The sequence below is a fragment of the Acipenser ruthenus genome, chromosome 8, assembly GCF_902713425.1.
Source record: "Acipenser ruthenus chromosome 8, fAciRut3.2 maternal haplotype, whole genome shotgun sequence".
In the NCBI taxonomy this organism is placed as follows: domain Eukaryota; kingdom Metazoa; phylum Chordata; class Actinopteri; order Acipenseriformes; family Acipenseridae; genus Acipenser; species Acipenser ruthenus.
In genome coordinates this window covers 36855238-36878598 of record NC_081196.1, presented here as the reverse complement: position 1 = coordinate 36878598, position 23361 = coordinate 36855238, and the positions used below count along the sequence as shown (strand labels likewise).

Below are 23361 nucleotides of genomic sequence, written 5' to 3'. Positions count from 1 at the left end.
GTACAAAACTGTATTAGTGGGCTCAGCAAGTTAATAGCAGAATAATTTATTATGTTATGTTAGCGTCATTCAAAAATAAAATAAACAATTTTAAGGATTGTTTGTTTAATCATTCTGATTATGTTTAAACAGTAGCTGATCTATTTTTTTTTAATCTGGATTTTTGTACATTTAACATGTTTTGATTAGATGACAATATAAAGAAAATAATGTGTTGTTATGATCGATAATAAATACACCAGATGTTGGACAAAACTCACAAAAATAGTAAAATATATTCAGTATTTTCTCAAATTACATTGCTTAATGCCAACAGTAAAAGAACAGTGCAGAATTGTGTAACTGCATACTGCATTATTCTCCTACTGTAGGCATTCAAGAAATGTATTCATTAAATTAGTGAAGTGCTCACCCAGTACTTTCTTCCACAGCAAAATGCAAGAATCTAAAACATGCTATTAAAAACCACAGCAATACATCAATAGCTGCCATCTTTCAATGTGCCTTGAACGATATTGTAAACATCCGGTTCACACACCACATAAACAAGCTGAGTGCACTTGAAAACTGCATTGTGAACACAAACAAACTCAGTCCTGGAAAAAATGGAAAAGGACCAAAATTACAAACTTTAGCTCACATCCAAACGAACTTGGTTCCTTTGCTCCCAGATAAGTGTGAACAGCAAGCACATTGATACATTGTTTCAAACGAAACGAACCAGACTGAGTCCGTTTGAAACGGACCCAGTGTGAATGCAGCCTGTTACCAAAGGTCTGGCCCTGACTGCATTAAAACTTTTTTGTCTTTTCCATAATACAAACTTTAACAGCAATGGAATTTATCAATATAAAAAGTAAAAAAAAGATTTTTTTTTTTTTTTTCAACAGCTTGTCACAATTAATGGAGGCTTCAAACACCGACCATGTGATCCCTGAGGGTGAAATCGTGTGACCAAGAAAGCAGCGCCTTGACATGTTTCATAAGCTAAAAACAGAGCATATTACTCTGTTTCCTACAGGCTCATTATCAACAGGGAATACCCTGCTGACATTGATTGAAAAACAGCATTTCTTGGTGTCTATTGAAGAAATGTGCGTTTGTGTGAGGATGCATTCTACATCAGACCTCTAAAACCACTCGCTCCCATTAAATAAATTAGATTTTCATATATTCAAGGAGCAGCTCCACAACAGAAACCAGGAACACATTTGAATCGATTAAATACATTGCTATTTAAAGATTTAATTTCATTTCAGGCTGAAATGTTTATCTTTTGTGCTGAAAAAACATCAAACACAGTAGTTTTTATGTTTTCTTTAACAGCTAAATACACAAGCAGTACAAATAAATCAGAACAAAACGCCATAAACATACCCAATCAAGTCAGCTTAATACTAGTTTATATTAAAGCCTTTTGACAGTTAATTGCAAAGTCCTTCTGTTATCTGAAATCACCTTTATACTGCTCTTTAAGGGTAATGAACCTTTACCAGACTGAATCTATCTATTGTGTTATCATATGGAACTCCGCACATTATTGCTACAAACCCCTCTCCTTGTACATTATGCTGGACTATGCACATCTTTGGAAAGCTAGAACATATGCAATCTTATCATCAGGAATTCCTATCGGCAGTTCCAAGGTTTACCCCTGTTCTTTTTTGCCAATGCACTTGTGTGGTCTTAATAGGTAAAGAAAGAGTGAGATCAAAATGTCCTTTTCTATTTAGTCATAAATCACAATTTCCAGAAATAAAATATTATTAAAGCTGAAATGCTTTTAATAAATGTTGATGTGGATAACTGTCGAATTCAATCAGAAATAATATTGTATTTGTAGTTGTGCTTGAATTCTCACAAATGAGTGTAAAGTGTTACAAGCTAAATCGTTTGATAACATTATATGGGGTCATTCTCCAAGAACAGATTCATTATATTCACAAAGTTAACTGGGGAAAAAAAAAAAAGTTCTAACTGTTCTTGAAACATTTTATACAATCACATGAGTAGATTTCATTGAACATCAAACCTAATGGGTTACACAACTGCTGCTTACGAATACTGCAGTCTCTTTTTGGACAAAAAGATAAGTATGAACCAAGAATAGATTAAAAAAAACAAACAAAAAAACCCCTCCTTCTACAATACCCTGTGCCTTAACAATGCTTGGATGATTTCCTTGTTCCTTCCATAACTGCTTCACTTTAGACATTCCCAATTAGAAAGCAATGGAACTCTGTATATACATGCAATTTTTTGATGAATAATTGTGCAGGCAGTAAGATGACATTCAGACATGCAATCATATTAAGCTGGTATTTAGAGAGAAACATCAATTCATGACGAGTGCCTCAATAAGTGTAGACTGAATCTGACACAAAGTGTAAGCTGTGGGTGATTATAAAAAGCTGGACCAATTACTATTTTTTTTTGATGAGTGATGTACACAAACATGAAAAAACGTAGGAAGATCATACAAATAACTTACAGGGTCAGCTGGCCCGCAGAATTCTCGAAATGTCTTTGGAGCCTCTGATCCATGGATCTCTAATGCCATACAAGGTCCAGAGCACAACTCTGCAACCATACCCTGTCAACAAACAAAACAAAAACAATGTGAAAACTTTAATCAAGAAAGAGTACTGTTATAAAGGAGCCCTGGAGACACGGAGGTGCTCAATGATGTCAAGCTGGTATGGTTTCAGGCTACAAAACAGACAATTGTCTCCATTGTAGTCTACCATTATAATATTTTTTAAAAGGGTTGCTCTTTTTTAATGCCTTTTATTTGGCAAGCAATTATGTTTATCTAGAACGGTCTTTGCAGCAGTTATAGTATTTGTTTGCTAAATAATCATAATTATGGGGGAGCTTGTGGGTGGTACATTGCCTCAGGCAGTATGCAGTTACTCTCATCTGTTAAAATTAGTGGAGATCCTGAAGATTCTTCTTGGTTGGAACCCAGATTGTGTAGAGTGCACAAGGAGTACTGCTGGACTTGCCCCATTGAAAAATGTATCACCCACTGTATTTTTTATAGTGTGATTGTTACTTAAAAGTTATAGACTGATCTACCTACAGCTGCAACTGTATAAATGGGTAATTGTATGTAAAAATAATGTGTAAAAAATAATGTAATTGTATGTAAAAATAATGTGATATCTTGTAACAATTGTAAATCGCCCTGGATAAGGGCGTCTGCTAAGAAATAAATAATAATAAGTTATTCCCAAGATTTCACGTTCAAGAAATCTATGATTAACTTCTAAACATTTATTTCTAAGCAACCATTTTAAAATACATCTGCCAAAACAGTCATAAAATATAATGCTCCACTCACCTACCGTTCTGGTATTTTAATTCTCCACACAATTCAAGATCCACCAGATGAAAATGATGGTACACTTATGCCTCATTTCCAATGCGTGCTGGGGCCGGCCACTGCTGGCCCTGGCAACAGAAAACGCGTTTCAATGCTTTTTTCCAAATGTGGCCAACCTTGGAAGTTTTTGTCCTCCATCAAAAGGTCACTGGGGGATTGTGGGATAGTATTGTGCTGTGCTTTCAAGAAACTTGTAGCGGTACTATGTTCAGAAACAAAATGGCTATTTTCCCAAACACGTGTATATTCTGCACAGCACCTATTAACGGTTTCTGGAGTCAGCCCAGATTGTTTGCATGAAAGGAGTGAAAAGTGCTGACCTGTCAAACATTTTGAATATCAAACACATTTTTACAAGGTAGCCAACAATAAATGTAACACCTTTTTTTCAAAAATGTGTTGAATTGATTTTGAAGTTACTGTATGGGTTGGAGCAGATGGGTCAAATATATCCTCGTACATTCATAGTAAATATACAGTATATTCCAATTGCGGGCTACCAACAATATTTTCTCCAGCATATATGACACGTTTCTCAGTAGTTTTACAGTAAAGACTTTAAACTTACAATGAATAAATGAGCTGGAAGTCAAATCTCTATTTGATTAATGGATAAGGTTTTACAACCACAAGAGAACACTAATATGCAAAATACTTCAGCTGAGTTTTGATTTTTTTTGCAGCATAGGAAAATCCAAAGCTACTCCCAGGTCAATAAAAAACACATATACGCACACCCACACACAGGAATCAAAGGTCATCTTAAGTTATTTTAGGTAATAGCCATACTATTCTTTCTCAGCGTTGTCAAACATGCTTATCTTTCTGACTCAAGGAATCAGCCTAGTCACAAACACACAGCACACTGGAATACTGCTGCTAGGGTGGAAAGAGGGCACTCCCTCTTTCATTCCCCTAAGATGAAGAGCAGTGTACAGCATGCTATAATTCACTGTGTATGATGATAGGGCCCAAAAACAAGAACCCTAACCCCAACCCCTCCTTCCATCTCAAACACAGTTCCCAGTAATGCAGAAAGCTTATTGATTCCATTATTTGTAGTGTTATAAATGCATTACTCCTGAAAACCTTCTGATCTTATCAGTCATTATGGGTCCAGCTTGGACATGTTGTATGAACAATGTATTTAAGTCCTCTATGGGGAATACAAATATACACCAAGGCCTTTTCATTCATATCCATTTCCCCCCTTTGAAATACATTACCACATTGTTTATTAATTGTGTAACACTTTTCTAGTGGGGAAAGAGCAGACACTAATTTTTAGTCCTAAAGGTGAAGAAAAGAGCTACCACCACAATATTAAAATATATAAACAGCATCTTATTAATATGTAAATTGTGTCTAACCTCACACTTACCCGATCAAATAATACATTGTTATGACTAGTTTGCTGTAACAAAGTGCACCAACCCAATGAGGAGAAGTCTCTTTTTTTACATCTCCATCTCTCCCAAAAAAAATTAAAAACTTTCCTAAAATGCTCGTCATTAATCAAAGCAGTATTAAAATGCCAGTATGCACTTTGTATTCTCAGAGAGGGGAGCAACACGCTGACAGAAACTAAACTGTGATCTGACAGGCTTGTGGGGCTGATAAAACAAGATTTAAAAATGTTTAAATTATATATATATATATATACACACACACACACACACAATTGTACAATTCTACCCATAGACCATGTTTACTTAGTTATTCCATCAATGAAATGGTTAAATAATACTTTAGTGTGTGTTTTTTCTTTGCCTACGAGACGGACAATGATTGGTATGTATACAGTGTACTTTACCTTAATATACAATAAACTTGATCATATTGCATTTATATTTTAGCAGTACTAGCAATAAAAAGTATGTCTCTGCAAGCTTTTTGTAGGAGAATTATTTTAAATTCCACGATATTGCGATATGGAAATTATTATGAAGATCATGTGAAAATGTCGATATTAGTGCCCATCACTAATATACAGATGAACCTGCTTTATATCATGATTGCCGTGCAGGCATCATTTGATATATAGCGGGCCATGATCTAAATTGAGTTTCATGTTTGGCTATGACAGCCCATTAAGAGTGCAAGATAAAAAAGAGATAAAAAAAGAAAGAAAACTATGCTCAAATCGCGAGATGGTTATTTTTGTTGGTGACTGTCCAGGTAGCTCAGTATACCTAGACAGTTTTTGACTGATGCATTGGGTTCTGATATGCTTTGGATAATAGGGATAGCATTCCTTATACGAATACTATATGAGGTAGCAAAGGCTTACTAATTATGGCCCCTTGACTTCTACATTTTCGCAAACTCAGTTAACATTTGTTATTGCATACACTAACTTTAACATTAGGAACAAATAACTGGGAAAAAACAACACACAGCATACAAAAATAGCAGATTCAGGGTGATGTCAAATCAACTTCACAGTTCACTTGTCACAAGCTATGTGGGGACCATGGAAACAAGATTGTAGCAGCGCTAAAGTCAAATTCCATAACACATCCTTCTGCCACACTGACATATATTGTTTTCACAGTATGTGTCTGAGTAGGGTTGCAAAGGACTGCCATTACTCGCTTTCCTGTTTTGGGCTAAGTAGGAGTATGCAGGATCAGATGATATAGTGCAAAAACAAGTTAATTATGTCATCCCTTTGTTTGACTGCTTCAGTCTTTGTGTCATCATCTCTCATCATCGCAATTGTAAACGGGTTGTTAGTTTTAAAATAAATATGTGCAAAACATACATTTAAAGGGGAGACAAACATTTGTTATGGTAACACAGGAAGTTAGAACATGTCATTCCCAAGTTGAAATACACACAGCAATATTGATTAGGCTTTTTTATTTATTTAGTTATTATTATTATTATTATTATTATTTTTTTTAACTATACTGGTACCAGGGAGAATTATAAATGGAATATTATATATGAGATCACTGGTCTTTTGATTTTTTATTTACCTTTACTTCTCATGGGATTTATGTTACCTGTTGGCTGAAAATTCGAATTCTTGTAAATCATTTAAATTAATTTTTGTCAGGGACTCAGTTTTGCCATGGGATGTTACAAGAAGAAAGGCCATGTTTTACACAAAGGGCCACATATCTAACAGCCAGACCGCTTTAACTCATTGAAGGTGTGTTGGAAGATGTACTAATCTATTAGTCTAAACATTGTAACAATTTGGTACAAATATTAAGGAAGACATTGTGTTTGGTACTTACAGTGTACTCAGCGACAACTCCTTTGTAAATCTCATAAAACTCTTCTGCATTTGCACGGTCCAAAATGAACTGCAACAAGAAAACATAAAGACACATAAGACAATACTACCAGAATCCTTAGAATTACAGAAACACCACCTTAAAATGTTGCTCTACAGAAAAAAAACTGACACTGGCAACAAAATGCATGCAATTCTTTACTTACTTATGTATAACAGTATTAAAAACAAGATAATATCAACACCATTTTTAAAAGAGAAAACATTATTTGAACAGTGGTTTAATTTAATCTCAGTGGATACATTATCCTTTATAAATAAAATAAAGGCAGAAGACAAAAGTAAATTAAGTGATGCAGAACCCCAGAGAAGTACATTATATGGCCAATGCCAAGGAAAGTAATTTCACAACTCTGGATCACCGATATATAAATGTGTGTGAAGCAGGTTTGTAACCTGCTAATGCAAAAATGAGTATACACATCTCTGATATTAGTCCCATCCAATATGAAGTTAAATCCTCAGAAGATGCTTGTAAAATACAAGACAAATAAATCATATTAAAAACATATTCTGTACAGTTTACCTACTATTGTAACTGTGACTCTGTCCCGTCATAGGAAAAATATTGTTTTCTCTCCAGCTATAAACATCTGGAACGTTTTATTTAGAATACATTTTGTTTTTCCCGTAACTAAGCTTAATGGAACTAGTCTGGAGGGCTCAGTTATTGGTTATAGTATTTAGTAATTCATTTATTTATTTATTTTTTTGGCTCCATATGTTATCCATACTTTTTTAATAAAAGTATTAAATTAAAAACCTTTTTATTTTCTGAAATGGATAAGATATTAATTGTGCAGAATAGTTTCAGCAGCAACCATAATTTAAAAACAGCACACCGATTTCAGGGTTTTGGCATGTTATATGACAGGCTGTACGGCTTATAAACAAATTCTATGCCAGGGTCTAGCAGTCTAATTCACTAGCTTTTCATACCTTTTGCCTCATTCCTGTATTTGATTCCTAAATGATTCTGTCCTGCATCCGTATGAACTTGAGAGGGACACGGAGAGGGGCTGAATGGCAGAAGTGTTTAGGTCACAATTTCTTTGAAATTGTGTGATTATTACTGTTACTATTATAATGGGCTATGCTTAGCAGATGGCAACATATGGGAGTCCAGCATCTCACACAGTACAGCAAAAGAATTTGAAATGCCCTTTTGTGTAATAAAGTATGTCAGGTAATTTTGTTTTTCTAAAAGCATTTGATCTATATATTCTAGTACAGGGAGCTTTATTACTGTTACAGGTCTACCAAAGAGCAATGAATATTGATTTACTGTCCTAGATTAAAGAACACGATTTTAAATATCCCCTTCCCTTTAAAATCACTCCAGTAACAATATTAGGTTTAATGTGACAAAGCCATCAAGAATTGCTGCATGACCTTGGATTATTTTGCCCTGGATTGAGAAATGCTTCTTTGTTGCACTTGTCTGCACCCTTTTCTCTTTCCATTGAACTGTCATGTCCCGCAGCAGATGCTCCGACAGCAGAGGTCCAGCACTGTTGATAAGCAGAAGGAGACTGTCTTTCCATGGAGCCTGTTCCATTCGACAGAGTCTGACTCATCTCTGCAGATATTTCTTGCTGAAACGGAACGCCCCTGCCTGCTCTTTTATAACAATGTGTGCCAGGCCAGCAATCATGTATGACATGTTGGTAAGTATGAATATTCTTACACAACCACCAGGACAAAGGAGTGTATGGACTGAATACAAATGGATCCTCCACATAATTATACAGATAATATCATTTGCATATGCTTGAAAGGCACAGCCAAATATGAAAAGAAAGGCTTATTGTGTCACTTTTTATATATACAGTCAATTCTCATTAAAACAAACTCTGATCAAAAGAATTCCCTGATACTACGAATTTTCTACATGGTCACAGGCAAATTTAGCAGTTGCTTATTGTAAATTACTTCTTATAATACGAATTCACTTAACAGGCAGTTCCTGTTAGCGCAAATTATTTTGGAGCCCCCCCAGGGAAGAAAAATTGGAATAAAATGAAATTGCCCTAGTTTGAACAGCTGAGTGCAAAGGATATTGAGAAATGTTTTAACTTGCATCCAGATGCTCCTCTGTTCTTTATTTTAGTGCTGCTTTGGGACTACTGATTCTGATGCATTTTGAGTGGCCATGGTGCATCAATGCCATTTCCATGAAGCCGTGCAAAAACGTGCACTAGCCTTGCAGTGGGGGTGTTGAAAGGGTGCACTACCATATGCACTACCATACAAAACATGCACTACCATACAAAAAAACGAAAGATGTTGCTGGGATTTCAACATTCCCACGAACACTTTGTCAACCATTCTGAAAAACTGGGGTACAATAATACAGGCCTTATGAACAGCAAACTGTGGATGCAAGTCAATAGTGTTTCCGATTTTCCTCAATACCTGATATTGATGCTGCCTTTCTTTTGTAGTTTGCAAATGCCTGTGATCAGAATGGGACTTCAAGTGCAGTATATATATATATATATATATATAATTGTTCAGTAATTTAAATTTAATTCCAGTGTTACTGTAACTTCAACAAAAACTGACAATATGCATAACCCACAGGAACTATGCTAATGCCTGGATGACAAATTCATTGTTTGAAGAGTGGCTGAAAACTTGGAACACGGAGCTGCACCTTCAAAACCACCACATATGCCTTTTGATTGACAATTATCCAGCTCATTCAGTCAATACAGAACTATTGAACATTGTGTTGTGATTTTTGCCTCCCAACACAACCTCAATTATGTATCCGATGGACATGGGTGCCATTAAAAACATTAAAAAGGCCACTACAGAGCTAATCTGAATGCACGTATCACTGCCTCTCTTGATACCGACGCACAGCTTAGAGTGCTGGATATTGCAAAAAAAAACAAACAAAAAAAAAAAACAACTTCTTGATGCAGTTAATCTAGCTATGGTGTCTTGGGCTGCCGTTCTCCCCCAGACTATTGACAACTGCTTTAGAAAGGGAGGGTCTGTGTCCACCACAGACCCTGCTGAGCTGGTGGACGTTAATGTGCTGGCCGACACTGCCGTTCCTGACAATCTGACAGCAGAGAAATTTAAGGCCATTTTAGAGTTTGACAGTCAGGTGGACACAGTAGCTGTTAAGCACCTACAGGTTGAAGAGCCACAGGATATTGCATAAACGAGGAACCCGAAGAGCCTTCACTCGAAGAAGTTACTTGCTGTGGACATTTTCCGCACAATATGTCAGAATTATGGCTCTGAAACTGGCTACGAAGCTGCATGCAAAATTGAGATGGATTTATAGCAGGAGGTGGTACATCGTAAAAAGCAGACAATGTTGGACAATTTCTTATTTTAAAATTGTGTTCTTTAGAATTGATTGTAAGTAAAACACATTTTTATGTTTGCTTTACTCATTGTAAGGACAATTGTAGTACATCATTGTATAGTACTATTTGTATAAGCCTACTCCCCTTTTTTTGTTTTACACACGTGTTAAGTAAACAGTTCTATGTTTGGGTATTTCATGTTTCTCATGTTAATTTTTTAACACTGTAACATTTAAAACACATGTATTTCAGCGCCATATTTGTACAACCACAGTATATATCATTGTTCCATATAAATACACTTGAAAATGGGGGCTTTCGCTTATTGGCAACTTTCGGTTAATGACAACCTTTCACTGGGAACCGAGAGGTTGTTAATAAGTGGCATCTACTGTGTGTATATATATATATATATATATATATTATACACACACACACACTCTGCTGTGCAAAAGTCTTAGACATGCTGCATTTTTCTACTCTGACGCATTATGAGCATCAACAATTTACTCAAAGCTATTATATAAACGGGGATCACGTGACCTGACGACAGGAATGGACACTTAAGTCTGCTACTCCCTTCCGCCCGACAGTTTTTTTTTTCTTTAAAACTTTATCCGGGTATTGTTCAGCCACTTAATTCGATAAAAATTATCATAAAATATTGGAGATGGCAACGAAACATGATAAAGACATGAGTTCCTCACCATCAAAGAAAAAGTTAAAGGATTTGACTACTGACCTCCCCGAGTCACAGCTGCGTGCTACCATTGCGGATTTGCAGCCCCTAATGAGACACGTGATTCGGGAAGAACTTCACGGTTTAACGGAGAGGCTCGGTTCCTTGGAAAAGGATTTGAAAGCATTTACTTCTAAGTTTGACAATATGCAGGTAACTGTTCGGGCGGTCAAACAGGAGTCGGCCGAAACCAGACTCTCTGTTGATAAATTACAGGAGAAGCGGATCCAGTACGAGGACAAACAGCGCCAAAATAATCTAAGGCTTGTGGGGTTAGACGAGGGCGAAGAGAGGGATGATCCTATCAAATTCCTCCAACTAATCTTCCTAAATGGATTCCAGCTTTGGAAGGCAGATCTATTGAGATCGAAAGAGCCCACCGCATTTACAGTGGAAAGGAAGGCCATAGAGATAGGCCGCTCACCCTGATTTTCAAGCTGCTGCGTTACAACGACCGCCAGGCCATTCTCGCTGGAGCTCGGACCAGCTCCACTCTGCAACACGGTGGCTGTTCACTTCGCTTTTTCCCAGATTACAGCAATATCACAGCTCAGAAGAGACGGGACATGTCGCAAGCCAGGAAACGTCTGACTCAGAAGGGGATCAAGTCTTTCTTGATTTATCCAGCTCTGGTTAAGGTGCTTCATAGGGGGAAACACTGGTTATTTAAAACACCTATGGAAGTTGAAGATTTCGCGGTCTCTTTGGAGCCTGCGGGTTCTATTTCGGCAATGGACACAACTCAGCAAGGGATCTGAACTGTTAAACGATGTCCGAAGTTAACCGAGACTTAAGGTTAACTTAAGTTAGGTTATAAGGTTAAAAAATAATAAGCCGATATACATACATATTTTGTCTTGTGGTTGACTTGGAGTCGGGGCGGGGGGTTTAGAGATCAGAGCGTTACCTTGCTGTGTTAGGGGGTTACGGATCAGTGAAGTTTTATGTTTTTGGCAGATAAGAGAGTTATTTATACCTCTCTGCTGACTGCCTTATGTTTATTGTTAATATGTCTCAGTTCTGTCTTTCTACGGATCGGTTCTTTATTGTTGTTCTATTTGCCAATGCTTGCCTACAATTATATTGTACTGTTTAGCATACCATATATGTCCGATTTCTATTTTAACTGGTATGTTATCTTTTCACACAATGTGCTGGCTGCTGCAACTAGTAGAATGTACCCTGTATCTGTCTTTATTATGTTTGTTTTCTTGAGAGAGAGGTTTTCGTTTGTTTACTTTGATCCACCATGATGGCTGATATTAATGTTGTATCTTGGAACGTCCGTGGCTTAAACAATCCTGTTAAACGCACAAAGTGTCTAGATTTTTTGCACCGTAAAAGGATATCGATTGCACTAATACAGGAATCTCATCTTAAATCTGATGACATTCACCGCTTTCAAAATAAACACTTTCGTGTTGCAGCATATTCTTCTGCAAATAATAAAACAAAGGAGGTTCTTATATTGGTAAATAGGAAACTAAAACTTTCTGCTGAAGGATCTGGGGGTGACGACTCAGGGCGTTTTGTTTACTTGCTAGGTTCCTTGAACAATGTTAAATTTGCTTTTGTTTCAATTTACACCCCTAATGTCTACGATATTAACTTTCTTCCTGGTATAGCGAATGCTTTTCTAGATTTCTCCGAGTACCAGTTAATAATAGGAGGAGATTTCAATGCAGTAAGTAATCTGGTTCTAGATCGATCTACTCACAATTCAGCTGATAACTGTTTGAATTCGTCAGTGGTTTTTAATAATTTTATTAGAGATACTAACTCACTGGATATTTGGCGTTTGAAGAATGAAAATGCAAGGGACTACACATTCTTTTCTGCTCGATACAAAACCTATTCTCGGATTGACTATATTCTTACCTCATCTACACTTACTGAATATGTGACAAAAATTGACATACTGCCAATATTAATTTCGGATCATTCCCCTGTACTGTGTAATATATCACCTACAATACGCCCTCCACGTGCAAAGAGATGGCGCTTTAATACTTCTCTTTTACAAAATTCAGAGTTTATTACACAACTTAATAATAAACTACAAGAATTTATTAAATTTAATTTCAGTTCTGCTAAGAATCCTCAGGTTCTTTGGGAAGTTACTAAGTGTTTTCTGAGCGGTAACTGCACTGCATTTTCTTCCCATATACACACTTCTAGAAACAAACAAATTATTAACCTTGAAACCCAAATTCAAATTTTAGAGAAAGGACAGAAGCAGGCTTTTTCTGATGATAGAGCAAAACAATTAAATATTCTCAAAACCGAATTTAAAGCCCTGACGTTGTCGCGAGCAGAATTCCTCATTCATCGCACCAAGCAAAATTATTATTATCACGGGGAAAGACCGAGTAGATTACTAGCTCTGAGACTAAAGCATAATGAACGTTTGGCAGCAATTAGTGCGATTAAAACTGTAAATAATGTATTGGTTACAAAACCTAAAGAGACCACTACAGATCACACTGCTTGTACAAAATTTCTAAGCGAACTAAATTTACCTAAATTGGATCCTGATCAAAGTAAACATCTTGATGCACCTATTACGTTAGAAGAATTAAAACAGGGAATTAAATCTATGCAAAAGTATAAGTCTCCAGGCTTAGACGGCCTCCCCCCTGAGTTCTTGCTAGCAATATGGGATATAGCTGGTCCTCTTATATTGAACTCTATAAACTACGCTATTGAAACAGGCTCTTTTCATTGGGACCAAAATACAGCTTTAATCTCACTATTATTGAAAAAAAATAAAGATCCAAATGAATGTTCCAGTTATCGTCCAATTTCCCTTATATGCACGGTGCAAAGCTTTATGCTAAGGTCATGGCTTCTAGATTAGAACTATATATTGGTAGTTTGATTCACTTTGATCAAACAGGCTTCAGGAGAGGGCATCTAGCTTCTGACAATATTCGTCGACTACTACATGTCATTTGTGATGCTGACTCCCACTCTGAATCTTGTGCAGTTTTTTCCCTGGACGCAGAAAAGGCATTAGATCGAATCGAGTGGCACTATCTCTGGTTGGTCTTGGAAAGCTTTGGATTTGGTCCAGGTTTTATTCATATGGTGCAAGTACTATATAATAATTCCTTGGCGTCTGTGATGACTGGTAGCTGTCAATCTCCCACTTTTAAACTTCAACGGGGAATGCGTCAAGGGTGTCCTCTCTCCCCATTACTATTTGCTCTATCGTTGGAATCGCTAGCTCAAGCTGTTAGACAAAGTACAGATATTTCTCCAATAACAACCGCAGGCTCAAAACATTACATTTCTCTTTACGCAGATGACATTCTTTTATATCTTTCAAATAGTTCAGAATCAACTCCTCGTTGTCTAGCACTATTTACTAAATTTGGCAGTATGTCTGGTTATAAAATTAATTGGGCTAAATCAATTTTAATGTCTCTGAAACTACCTGCAAAGAATGCAGTACTCCCTATTACAATCCCAACTGATAATAAATTTACATACTCGGGAATACAGAATAACCCCTCTCTGCAACTTATAAACAAAGTTAATTACACTACTTTATTTGACAAAATCAAACAAGACCTTCAGAGATGGTCTCCCTTGCATTTATCTTTACAAGGCAGGATAGCTACGATTAAAAAGAACATATTACCAAGATTCAGCTTTTTATTTTCTATGTTACTCCTATCCCCATATCCTACTTTTGTTAAGGAAGCCAATTCTATTATATCTAAATTTATTTGGAATGGAAAACGTCCCCGCATTCGCTTAACAGTACTACAACGCACAAAGGTCAATGGTGGATTGTCTCTTCCTGATCTTAAACTATACTATTGGGATTTGCAAGTTAGGGCCTTAAAAACATGGACCAATATAGACTCAAAAGTTGCCTGGCGCAATTTGGAAGCAGTTATAGTTCGCCCACATAGACTACAGGACTTATTATTTGCTGGCATCCCCAAGAAAAACTTAAATTTCAGATTTGGCCCTATTGTTGCAAATACATTAAAAACTTGGCACGATGTGGAAAAATTTATGGGAGGTCCATTTAAGTTTTCTCATTTGTCTCCTATTTGGAATAATAATCATTTACTGACAGGAGGTAAGCCTTTTATATACCCTCCATGGTCAAATAGCGGTGTGTATAGTTTTAAAGATATTTTTAACAATAAAGGCCTTCGAACGTTCCAAGAACTCAAGGAAGACTTCTCTCTCCCAGGTTTTTCTTATTTTCTATATTTAAGACTAAGGTCTGCTTTACGTGCCTATGGGGATCCTTGGGACTCAGATGTATATCCTCATCCTTTGATAGACTGGTTGGTCACAGACACCTGTTCACGAGGGACAGTCTCAACTATCTATGGACACTTGCTAAAACAAGCATGTAATACTCTACCAGTTACAAAAATTTGGGAGCGTGAAATGGAAAAGCTGGATTTTTCTCCTGATTGGGACAATGCATGGAACAATACATTTTTAGCTTCCAAGAACCCAGCTCACCAATTAATACACTTTAAACTTATCCATAAAGCATATGCTACTCCATACATACTTTTTAAAATGAAAAGGTCCCCTAGTCCGCTCTGTACAGTTTGTCAGGCTGGTGCAGTGGGCTCATACCTACATATGTTTTGGGAATGTCCAATTGTGGCTGCGTTCTGGGACAGTGTAGCTCAAACTATTACTGAGCTGACGGAGGTTCAGATCATAAAAAATCTGGTTGTATTTCTATTGAATGATGACTCCTCCCCAGGCCTTTCTCAACACCAGAGCAGGATACTTCTTGCAGGGTTAACTGCAGCCAAGAAATCCATTTTACGGCTTTGGATAGACCCTACTCCTCCTATGATTGCTACCTGGCTCTCGGACTTTAGAAGCATTGTTTTTTTGGAATGCTCCACAGCCAGGATTAATAAGGCACGTCTGACAACCATACAGGCATGGAATGCAACTGCTGCCGATTTGGCTACGCTGATGTCTAAATGATTTGGGCTTCCTTTCCACTACCTTCATACTAGTTTCTATTTTTGGTATGTAATTTTATTTTTAGATAACAATATTGTAGTAACTTTTTCTTATTTATTTTTTCTTATTATTTTAATGTGCAAGCATTGGCAATATTGTAAATAGTTTATATTATTTGTTTTTTTTATGCTTTGTCTCTGTTATTAAAAAAAAAAAAAAAACAATTGATCACAAAAAAAATAAAAAATGGGATAGGTTAAGAAATTAGATTTTATTTCTTGCCTATCTGTTTAGCTTTCATCAAATCAGAGACTGTGGATGTGTAACTGCCAGCACAAACTTGCCAGTGACAAAAAGGTTTGCTCAGTGTATCACTTTTTTATTTTAGTCAAAACACTATTGTTTCACATTGCATTAAAATATTTCTAAGTTGTAAAAAAAAAAAAAAAAAGCTATTATATAAACTATTATAACAACAACCTTGACTTGCATAAAGAAGGAAAAACATTGAGTGAAATAGCTTGCATCACTCAGTTTTCAAGGTGTGGTATCCGAAGCATAATCAGCAAGTACAGAGAAACATCATCTGTAATTCACAAACCCAGGACTGGATGACCCAAAAAGCTGTCTAACAAGGATGAGCAATACTTGAACATAATATCCTTATGGAATAGAAAGTAGACAAGCGTTGAATTGACAACAGAAATGGCAGAAGGCACAGGTGTCATTGTCTATCAAATCAACAGTACAATGCTCCCCGAGGACGAATTAAATCTAATCTAAGTCCTCTGGGGGAGTACTTAAAACAAATGTACACATATACTCTCATATTTAGTCTTGCGTTACAAAAATGCAGGAAAGTCAATTTTCTAACGGGGTGTGTAGCAGTGGTGAATAAGCATTCACAAATAATGCTTAGAAAACAGTCAATCGGAACTGAAACCTCCCTTCATCTCCCCTGCAATGCCAACCCCACTTAATGACGTTTTGCGTTTGTGTTCTCCCTCTGCGCGGGATGCGAAGTTTATCGTTTGAATTTACTGAAACGCGTTGCATCTTTTGAAGTAAGTGTAAAGTCATTTTACAGAAATGTGGAAATTTATACTGTGTTACGACCCTGACTGAAGATGTCATTAGCAAAAGGGGGCCAGTTGTACTAACGAGGTCAAACAATAAGTCACGTTTTACTAAACATTGTAAAACTAATAAAAAATTACCATAATGAACATTAGCAATACTTGAAGATAACATCCTTAAGAAATAGAAGGAAGACAAGTGTTGAATTGACAACAGAAGTGGCAGAAGGCACAGGTGTCGTTGTCCATCAAATCAGGACTAAGGATGTGTTGCAGTAAGAATACTTCTGTTAAGAAAGGGGAACACGAGTAAAAGACTAAAATATGCACAAGAACACAGAAATTGGGCTATGGAACAATGGTCAAAGGTGCTTTGGACTGTTGATGGATGGACGACCCCTGTGCCTTCTGCCAGTTCTGTTGTCAATTCAATGCTTGTCTTCTTTCTATTCCTTAAGGATATTATCTTCACGTATTGAAAATGAAGTGATGCAAGCTATTTCACTCAATGTTTTTCCTTCTTTATGCAAGTCAAGGTTATAATAGTAGAAAACACTAGTGTAGGCTTTGAGTAAATTGTTGCTGCTCATAATGCATCACAGTAGAAAAATGCAACATAAGTCTAAGACTTTTGCACAGCAGTATATATATATATATATATATATATATATATATATATATATTACTACTACCAGTGCAACAGGTCGCCAACATTTCTAGAGCAAAATAGGTTTTATGGGTTTGATTTGACAAATATTTTGGTTGCAAATATTTATGACTTTACAGTATTTTGTTTAAATATAGCTGACACAGCATAAGTAAATATGTAAATAACATAAATATATAAAAGAAAATGTTTTTTAAGTTCATACCGCAATTTTTTTTCTTTCTTTTGTACTACAGACATGCTCAAATTTGTTGGTACCCCTCCACAAAAAACGAAGAATGCACAATTTTCTCTGAAATAACTTGAAACTGACAAAAGTAATTGGCATCCACCATTGTTTATTCCATATTCAATAGAAATCAGACTTTGCTTTTGATTTTTTATTCAACATAATATTGTAAATAAGAAAACAAATGAAAATGGCATTGACAAAAATGATGGGACCGCTAACCTAATATTTTGTTGCACAACCTTTAGAGGCAATCACTGCAATCAAACGTTTTCTGTAGCTCTCAATGAGACTTCTGCACCTGTTAACAAGTAGTTTGGCCCACTCTTCCTGAGCAAACTGCTCCAGCTGTCTCAGGTTTGATGGGTGCCTTCTCCAGACTGCAAGTTTCAGCTCTTTCCATAGATGTTCGATAGGATTCAGATCAGGACTCATAGAAGGCCACTTCAGAATAGTCCAATGTTTTGTTCTTATCCATTCTTGGGTGCTTTTAGCTGTGTGTTTTGGGTCATTATCCTGTTGGAGGACCCATGACCTGCGACTGAGACAAAGCTTTCTGACACTGGGCAGTACGTTTCGCTCCAGAATGCCTTGATAGTCTTGAGATTTCATTGTGCCCTGCACAGATTCAAGGCACCCTGTGCCAGGCGCAGCAAAGCAGCCCCAAAACATAACCGAGCCTCCTCCATGTTTCACTGTAGGTATGGTGTTCTTTTCTTTGAAAGCTTCATTTTTTCGTCTGTGAACATAGAGCTGATGTGACTTGCCAAAAAGCTCCAGTTTTGACTCATCTGTCCAAAGGACATTCTCCCAGAAGGATTGTGGCTTGTCAATATGCATTTTAGCAAATTCCAGTCTGGCTTTTTTATGTTTTTCTGTCAAAAGTGGAGTCCTCCTGGGTCTTCTTCCATGGAGCCCACTTTCGCTCAAAAAGCGACGGATGGTGCGATCAGAAACTGACGTACCTTCACCTTGGAGTTCAGCTTGTATCTCTTTGGCAGTTATCCTTGGTTCTTTTTCTACCATTCGCACTATCCTTCTGTTCAATCTGGGGTCGATTTTCCTCTTGCGGCCGCGCCCAGGGAGGTTGGCTACAGTTCCATGGACCTTAAACTTCTTAATAATATTTGCAGCTGTTGTCACAGTAACATCAAGCTGCTTGGAGATGGTCTTGTAGCCTTTACCTTTACCATGCTTGTCTATTATTTTCTTTCTGATCTCCTCAGACAACTCTCTCCTTTGCTTTCTCTGGTCCATGTTCAGTGTGGTGCACACAATGATACCATACAGCACAGTGACTACTTTTCTCCATTTAAATAGGCTAAATGACTGATTACAAGATTGGAGACATGTGTGATACTAATTAAAGAAACTAATTAGTTTGAAATATCACTATAATCCAATTATTTATTATCTTTTCTAAGGGGTACAAATGTGTCCAGGCCATTTTAGAATATCTTTGTAGAATAAGCAATAATTCATCTCTTTTCACAGCTTCTTTGCTTTATTCTATGACATACCAAAGGCATGCAAGTATACATGATAAAATAGCTTTTAATTTCATCACTTTTCAGGAGGAATGAAGCATTATTTCAATGAGCTGTAAGGGTACCAACAAATTTACTGCAAATTGTTTCCAGCGAAGAACTCTGTGATACGCATCTGGACGGTGTTTTTTATCAAGTATGGACGGCAAACTTTGTCAGCGTTTATTAAATGTCCCAATTTGGCTCTATATCCAGATGCTGCTCCATAGCACGTCGCGGTGTTAAAAGCGCAGCACGCACGCTTACGTCATCGGTGTCTGTTCCAGGCAGAGTGTCCTGGTCACTAAGATGACACAGCTGAGAATTCTTCCTCTGGCATCCCCTGTGGTGTTATCAGAGTTTCAGTTTCAGTTGTATTTTCGTAAGCACACTTCTCCTCAACTACGGAAACCCCAGCTTTTTTGAAGCTAAGTTGCATTGTTTGCTGGTTTACCAAGCACACAGCATCTAACTGAATGGTCGTGCTGATGCTCATCGCTTTTCTCTTTCCAGCCATGCTTGCTGTTGCAGACAGAGCTTTTTTTTCTAACTGTAAACCTGACACTGCGTACAGCTTTGTGTAGGGACCGGCTTATTGTTGATGTGTGAACACTGACTCCCATCTCAGACACATAACTCTGCAGATCTCTCAAGGTCATTGTTGGCTTCAGAGTGACATCCCGAACCAGTTTCCTGCTTGCCTGGCTGCTCAGTTTGGGAGGGCGACCTGATCTGGATAGTGTCTGGGTGGTATGATGCATCTTCCACTTCTTAACGATGAACTTCACTGTGCTGAGAGGGATAATCAGTGCCTTTGAAATGTTCTTGTACCCTTCTCCTACTCTGTGCCTCTCTACCACTTTATCCCTGACTTGTTTCAAAAGCTCCTTGGTCTTCATGGTTGCTTTGTTGGAACACTATGTGAGTTACAGCTTGAAAGTCTTTATATACCTGAGGGAAATTATCTACAAGTTAAACCACTTTAAGTACACACAGGCTGAAACCATTTCACTAATTTTGTGACCTTTCAAACAAATCATTTGCAACTAAGCTGATTTAGGACTGCAGTAGCAAAGGGGTTGAATACTTATGCAACTGAGATTCATCTGTTTTTCTCTGTAAATCTTACTTATTAATATTCTATATGCATTTTTAACTTTGTCAATGTGGAGTAGTTTGTGTAGATTCTACATGTAAAGTCTAATTTGAAAGCGTCGTGGAGTACGCTCAGGTGTCAACAAAATGTGAAAACTTCTGTAAACCACTGTGTGTGTGTGTGTGAATATATACACACACACACACACACACACACACACACACACAAAGGAAAAAATTGAAAGAAAAACAACCAGTATTGTATATTACATGTGCTAAATAAAGATGTTACTGTATACACAAAATGCTTATCTTTTTTTCTTTAGTTTCACTGGGCACTGTTTTCCTCAAGGCAGGAAAGTCACACTTTCTAAATATGGATATATTTAGAAAGTGTGACTTTCCATGCAGTCTACCGGGCCCACATCACAGCATTTGAGAATGTTATGTTCTCCTGTGCTTAACAAGCCAAGCTCAGGTCACAAAAGCATGTGTCGTCACACCACTGCACTGGATTCCTTGCTCAAGTACGGTGAAAGGGCTACCCTGCATGAACAGCTTGAGACAGACTAACCAGCGCACTGGAGGTCAATACTTGTTTAGCAGATGGAATGCACATAATAACAATGTAAACCAACTACCCCGATGGCTGATAGTCTCCTGATCATATTCATTACTGAATAGTGTATGCAGCCTGCTCATATATCTCAGTGTGCCCTTGCAACCTGCATTATAAATGGTGCTGTGTCATAAAATCTCCTTGGTTTTGTTCTGCAAAAAAGGCTTTCCGGAAACACTAAATGGAACAGAGTAGGGATTTTACAGTTAAGCGTGAAGCTTATGAAGCATGATTAATAGTTGACTTCAGTTAATTCTGTTATACTAAATATAAAAACAGTAATGAAAAAATGCCAGTGCAGCTATGAGCTGGTGAGCTGTGAGTACACAGACCATATATTATAGATTATATATTAGAAAAAACAGGAGATCCACTCGGGTCACTGGTCTGAGTAATTAGTTTCCTGTCAATACAGGGGCCAGCAGATTTCATTCAACTGAGACTGTAGACAGGCTGAAATCAATAGGGCAGGCATTTAGATCATGTGATCTGAACAGCATAGGGGGCTTCTCATATCTGGAAAATTAGATGTCTGTTAAATCTCCAAATCAGCGTGCTTTACACCAAAAATAAACAGGTGAAAACATCTGGTTCTTTGCTTTCCTGTTAACAAAAGGTCAAAACTAGGCCTCCAGTAACATGAACTCATACAGAATCAATAGGACAGATATTGACACTAAAGGCAGCAAATTCATTTAATTATTAAAACAGCACAGTATCCATGTACAGTCTGGGGATTTCAAATAGATGGAGTTAAGGTAAAAAAAAAAGGATGTTAACTATGAAAAGAAAAAGTATAGGTACGTTATTTAAACAGTTGTAGCAACACGTGGGGGCGTATAATGTTATATTTTTCGGAACCCCACTACTTACTTACTTACAATTAAACTTGGTAAACTATATTCCAAAGAAGATAGCTACAGAATCCAGTCTAATCAAGACAGATACTGATTAACTACATTTTAGATGGATGAAACACTTATCAAGACTTACATATTTAGTAAAACCAAAATGAGAACCTGCATACATACTGTCGGAAGTATAACAGAGACATTTATTATTTTGGAAGTATAGAAATTTCAATGAACCCTTTATCATCCTACAGTAAGTGATAAACGAAATGCATGTGACTAGGTTAACTGCCAGTAACTAATTATTCTGTAAAATGCCTTATCCCTGTCCAAGGTTATAATGTCATCTTTATCTAAGGAGAAACATTATTACTATGGCTTTGTATCAACAGTATATATTATTATTATTTATTTCTTAGCAGACGCCCTTATCCAGGGCGACTTACAATTGTTACAAGATATCACATTATACACATTATACAGATATCACATTCTTTTTTTTACATACAATTACCCATTTATAGAGTTGGGTTTTTACTGGAGCAATCTAGGTAAAGTACCTTGCTCAAGGGTACAGCAACAGTGTCCCCCACCTGGGATTGAACCCACGACCCTCCGGTCGAGAGTCCAGAGCCCTAACCACTACTCCACACTGCTGCCCGGTATTATACTGTATATAACATACGGTTTGTTTGAGATATTTGCATATAAAAAATACAGAGATCTACATTGGTGAACTGACAAGATGAAGTTCACTGGACAAGATAGATAGATTTCTCTTGACCTAGCCTGTTACTGCTGCCACTACTTCTTATTCAAATGAAACAGTGGCATATCTAAATACCACCAGCTCTGTAAATCATTAAAATAGGGTGCTTTGTGTTAAAAAAATTAACATGTAAAACAGAGCACACTGTTGAGGATTTAAATATAGTTAGATATACATTGTAATGTTATTTAACAACAGTCTAGTACAGTTTTCTTTTATTATTAATTAAACTTAATTTAATAATTTAAAAAACCTGGGTCCATAATATTTAAAAAGTATGTAAAATAGAAGGATATTAAATGGTGCCAATTAAATTGGTAGCATTTTAGATTAGCTAAAAATTCTAAACATTTATAAGGAATTGGCTGTTTTTTGCAGAACAAAGCTCTGTAAATAACCAAGTGATTTTGTGATACTGTAAATAACCAAGTGATTTTGTGATACAGCATAATTTTTAATGAAGGCTGCAAGGGCAGAGTTACAACATAGATATCTTAAGACCAGATAATACAAAGCACAAATAAAACCAGGCATTGGGGATTATACATTGTTTTTTATAATTTACTAACCAATCCTTCTATAATGCTGCAGTGTTTCTTAGTTTACTTTTGTTTCCACAAATCTAGAGAGACCCTAAAGAGTCTGACTATACTATAACCATTTGGGAATCTCCAATAAGGGCAAAAATGCCACAGGTTCTAAAAATAGAAGTTGGTCTCAATGGGATTTAGAAATTAAAGAAGAAGAACCACCCAGACTGAATGTCCTGATGCTAGGGCAATCCTACCTATTCCAAAGGCAGTGACATATCCTTGAAAT

General features: G+C 36.8%; 1 protein-coding gene across 5 annotated transcripts in view; it reads right to left on the bottom strand.

Annotated features, from left to right (window-relative positions):
• Window positions 1–23361, bottom strand: part of LOC117407003 (nucleoside diphosphate kinase 7-like) — a 78099-nt gene that overhangs the window by 19336 nt on the left and 35402 nt on the right. For 4 of the 5 annotated variants that reach the window (XM_059028889.1, XM_059028886.1, XM_059028887.1 and 1 more), the window contains 2 exons: window positions 6631–6699; window positions 2492–2593 (listed from right to left, as the gene is read on the bottom strand). In XM_059028889.1, the coding sequence (XP_058884872.1) occupies window positions 2492–2593; window positions 6631–6699 (171 nt within the window). Of the gene's footprint in view, window positions 1–2491; window positions 2594–3343; window positions 3454–6630; window positions 6700–23361 lie in introns of all 5 variants that reach the window. The other variant, XR_009329369.1, reaches the window with a different exon arrangement.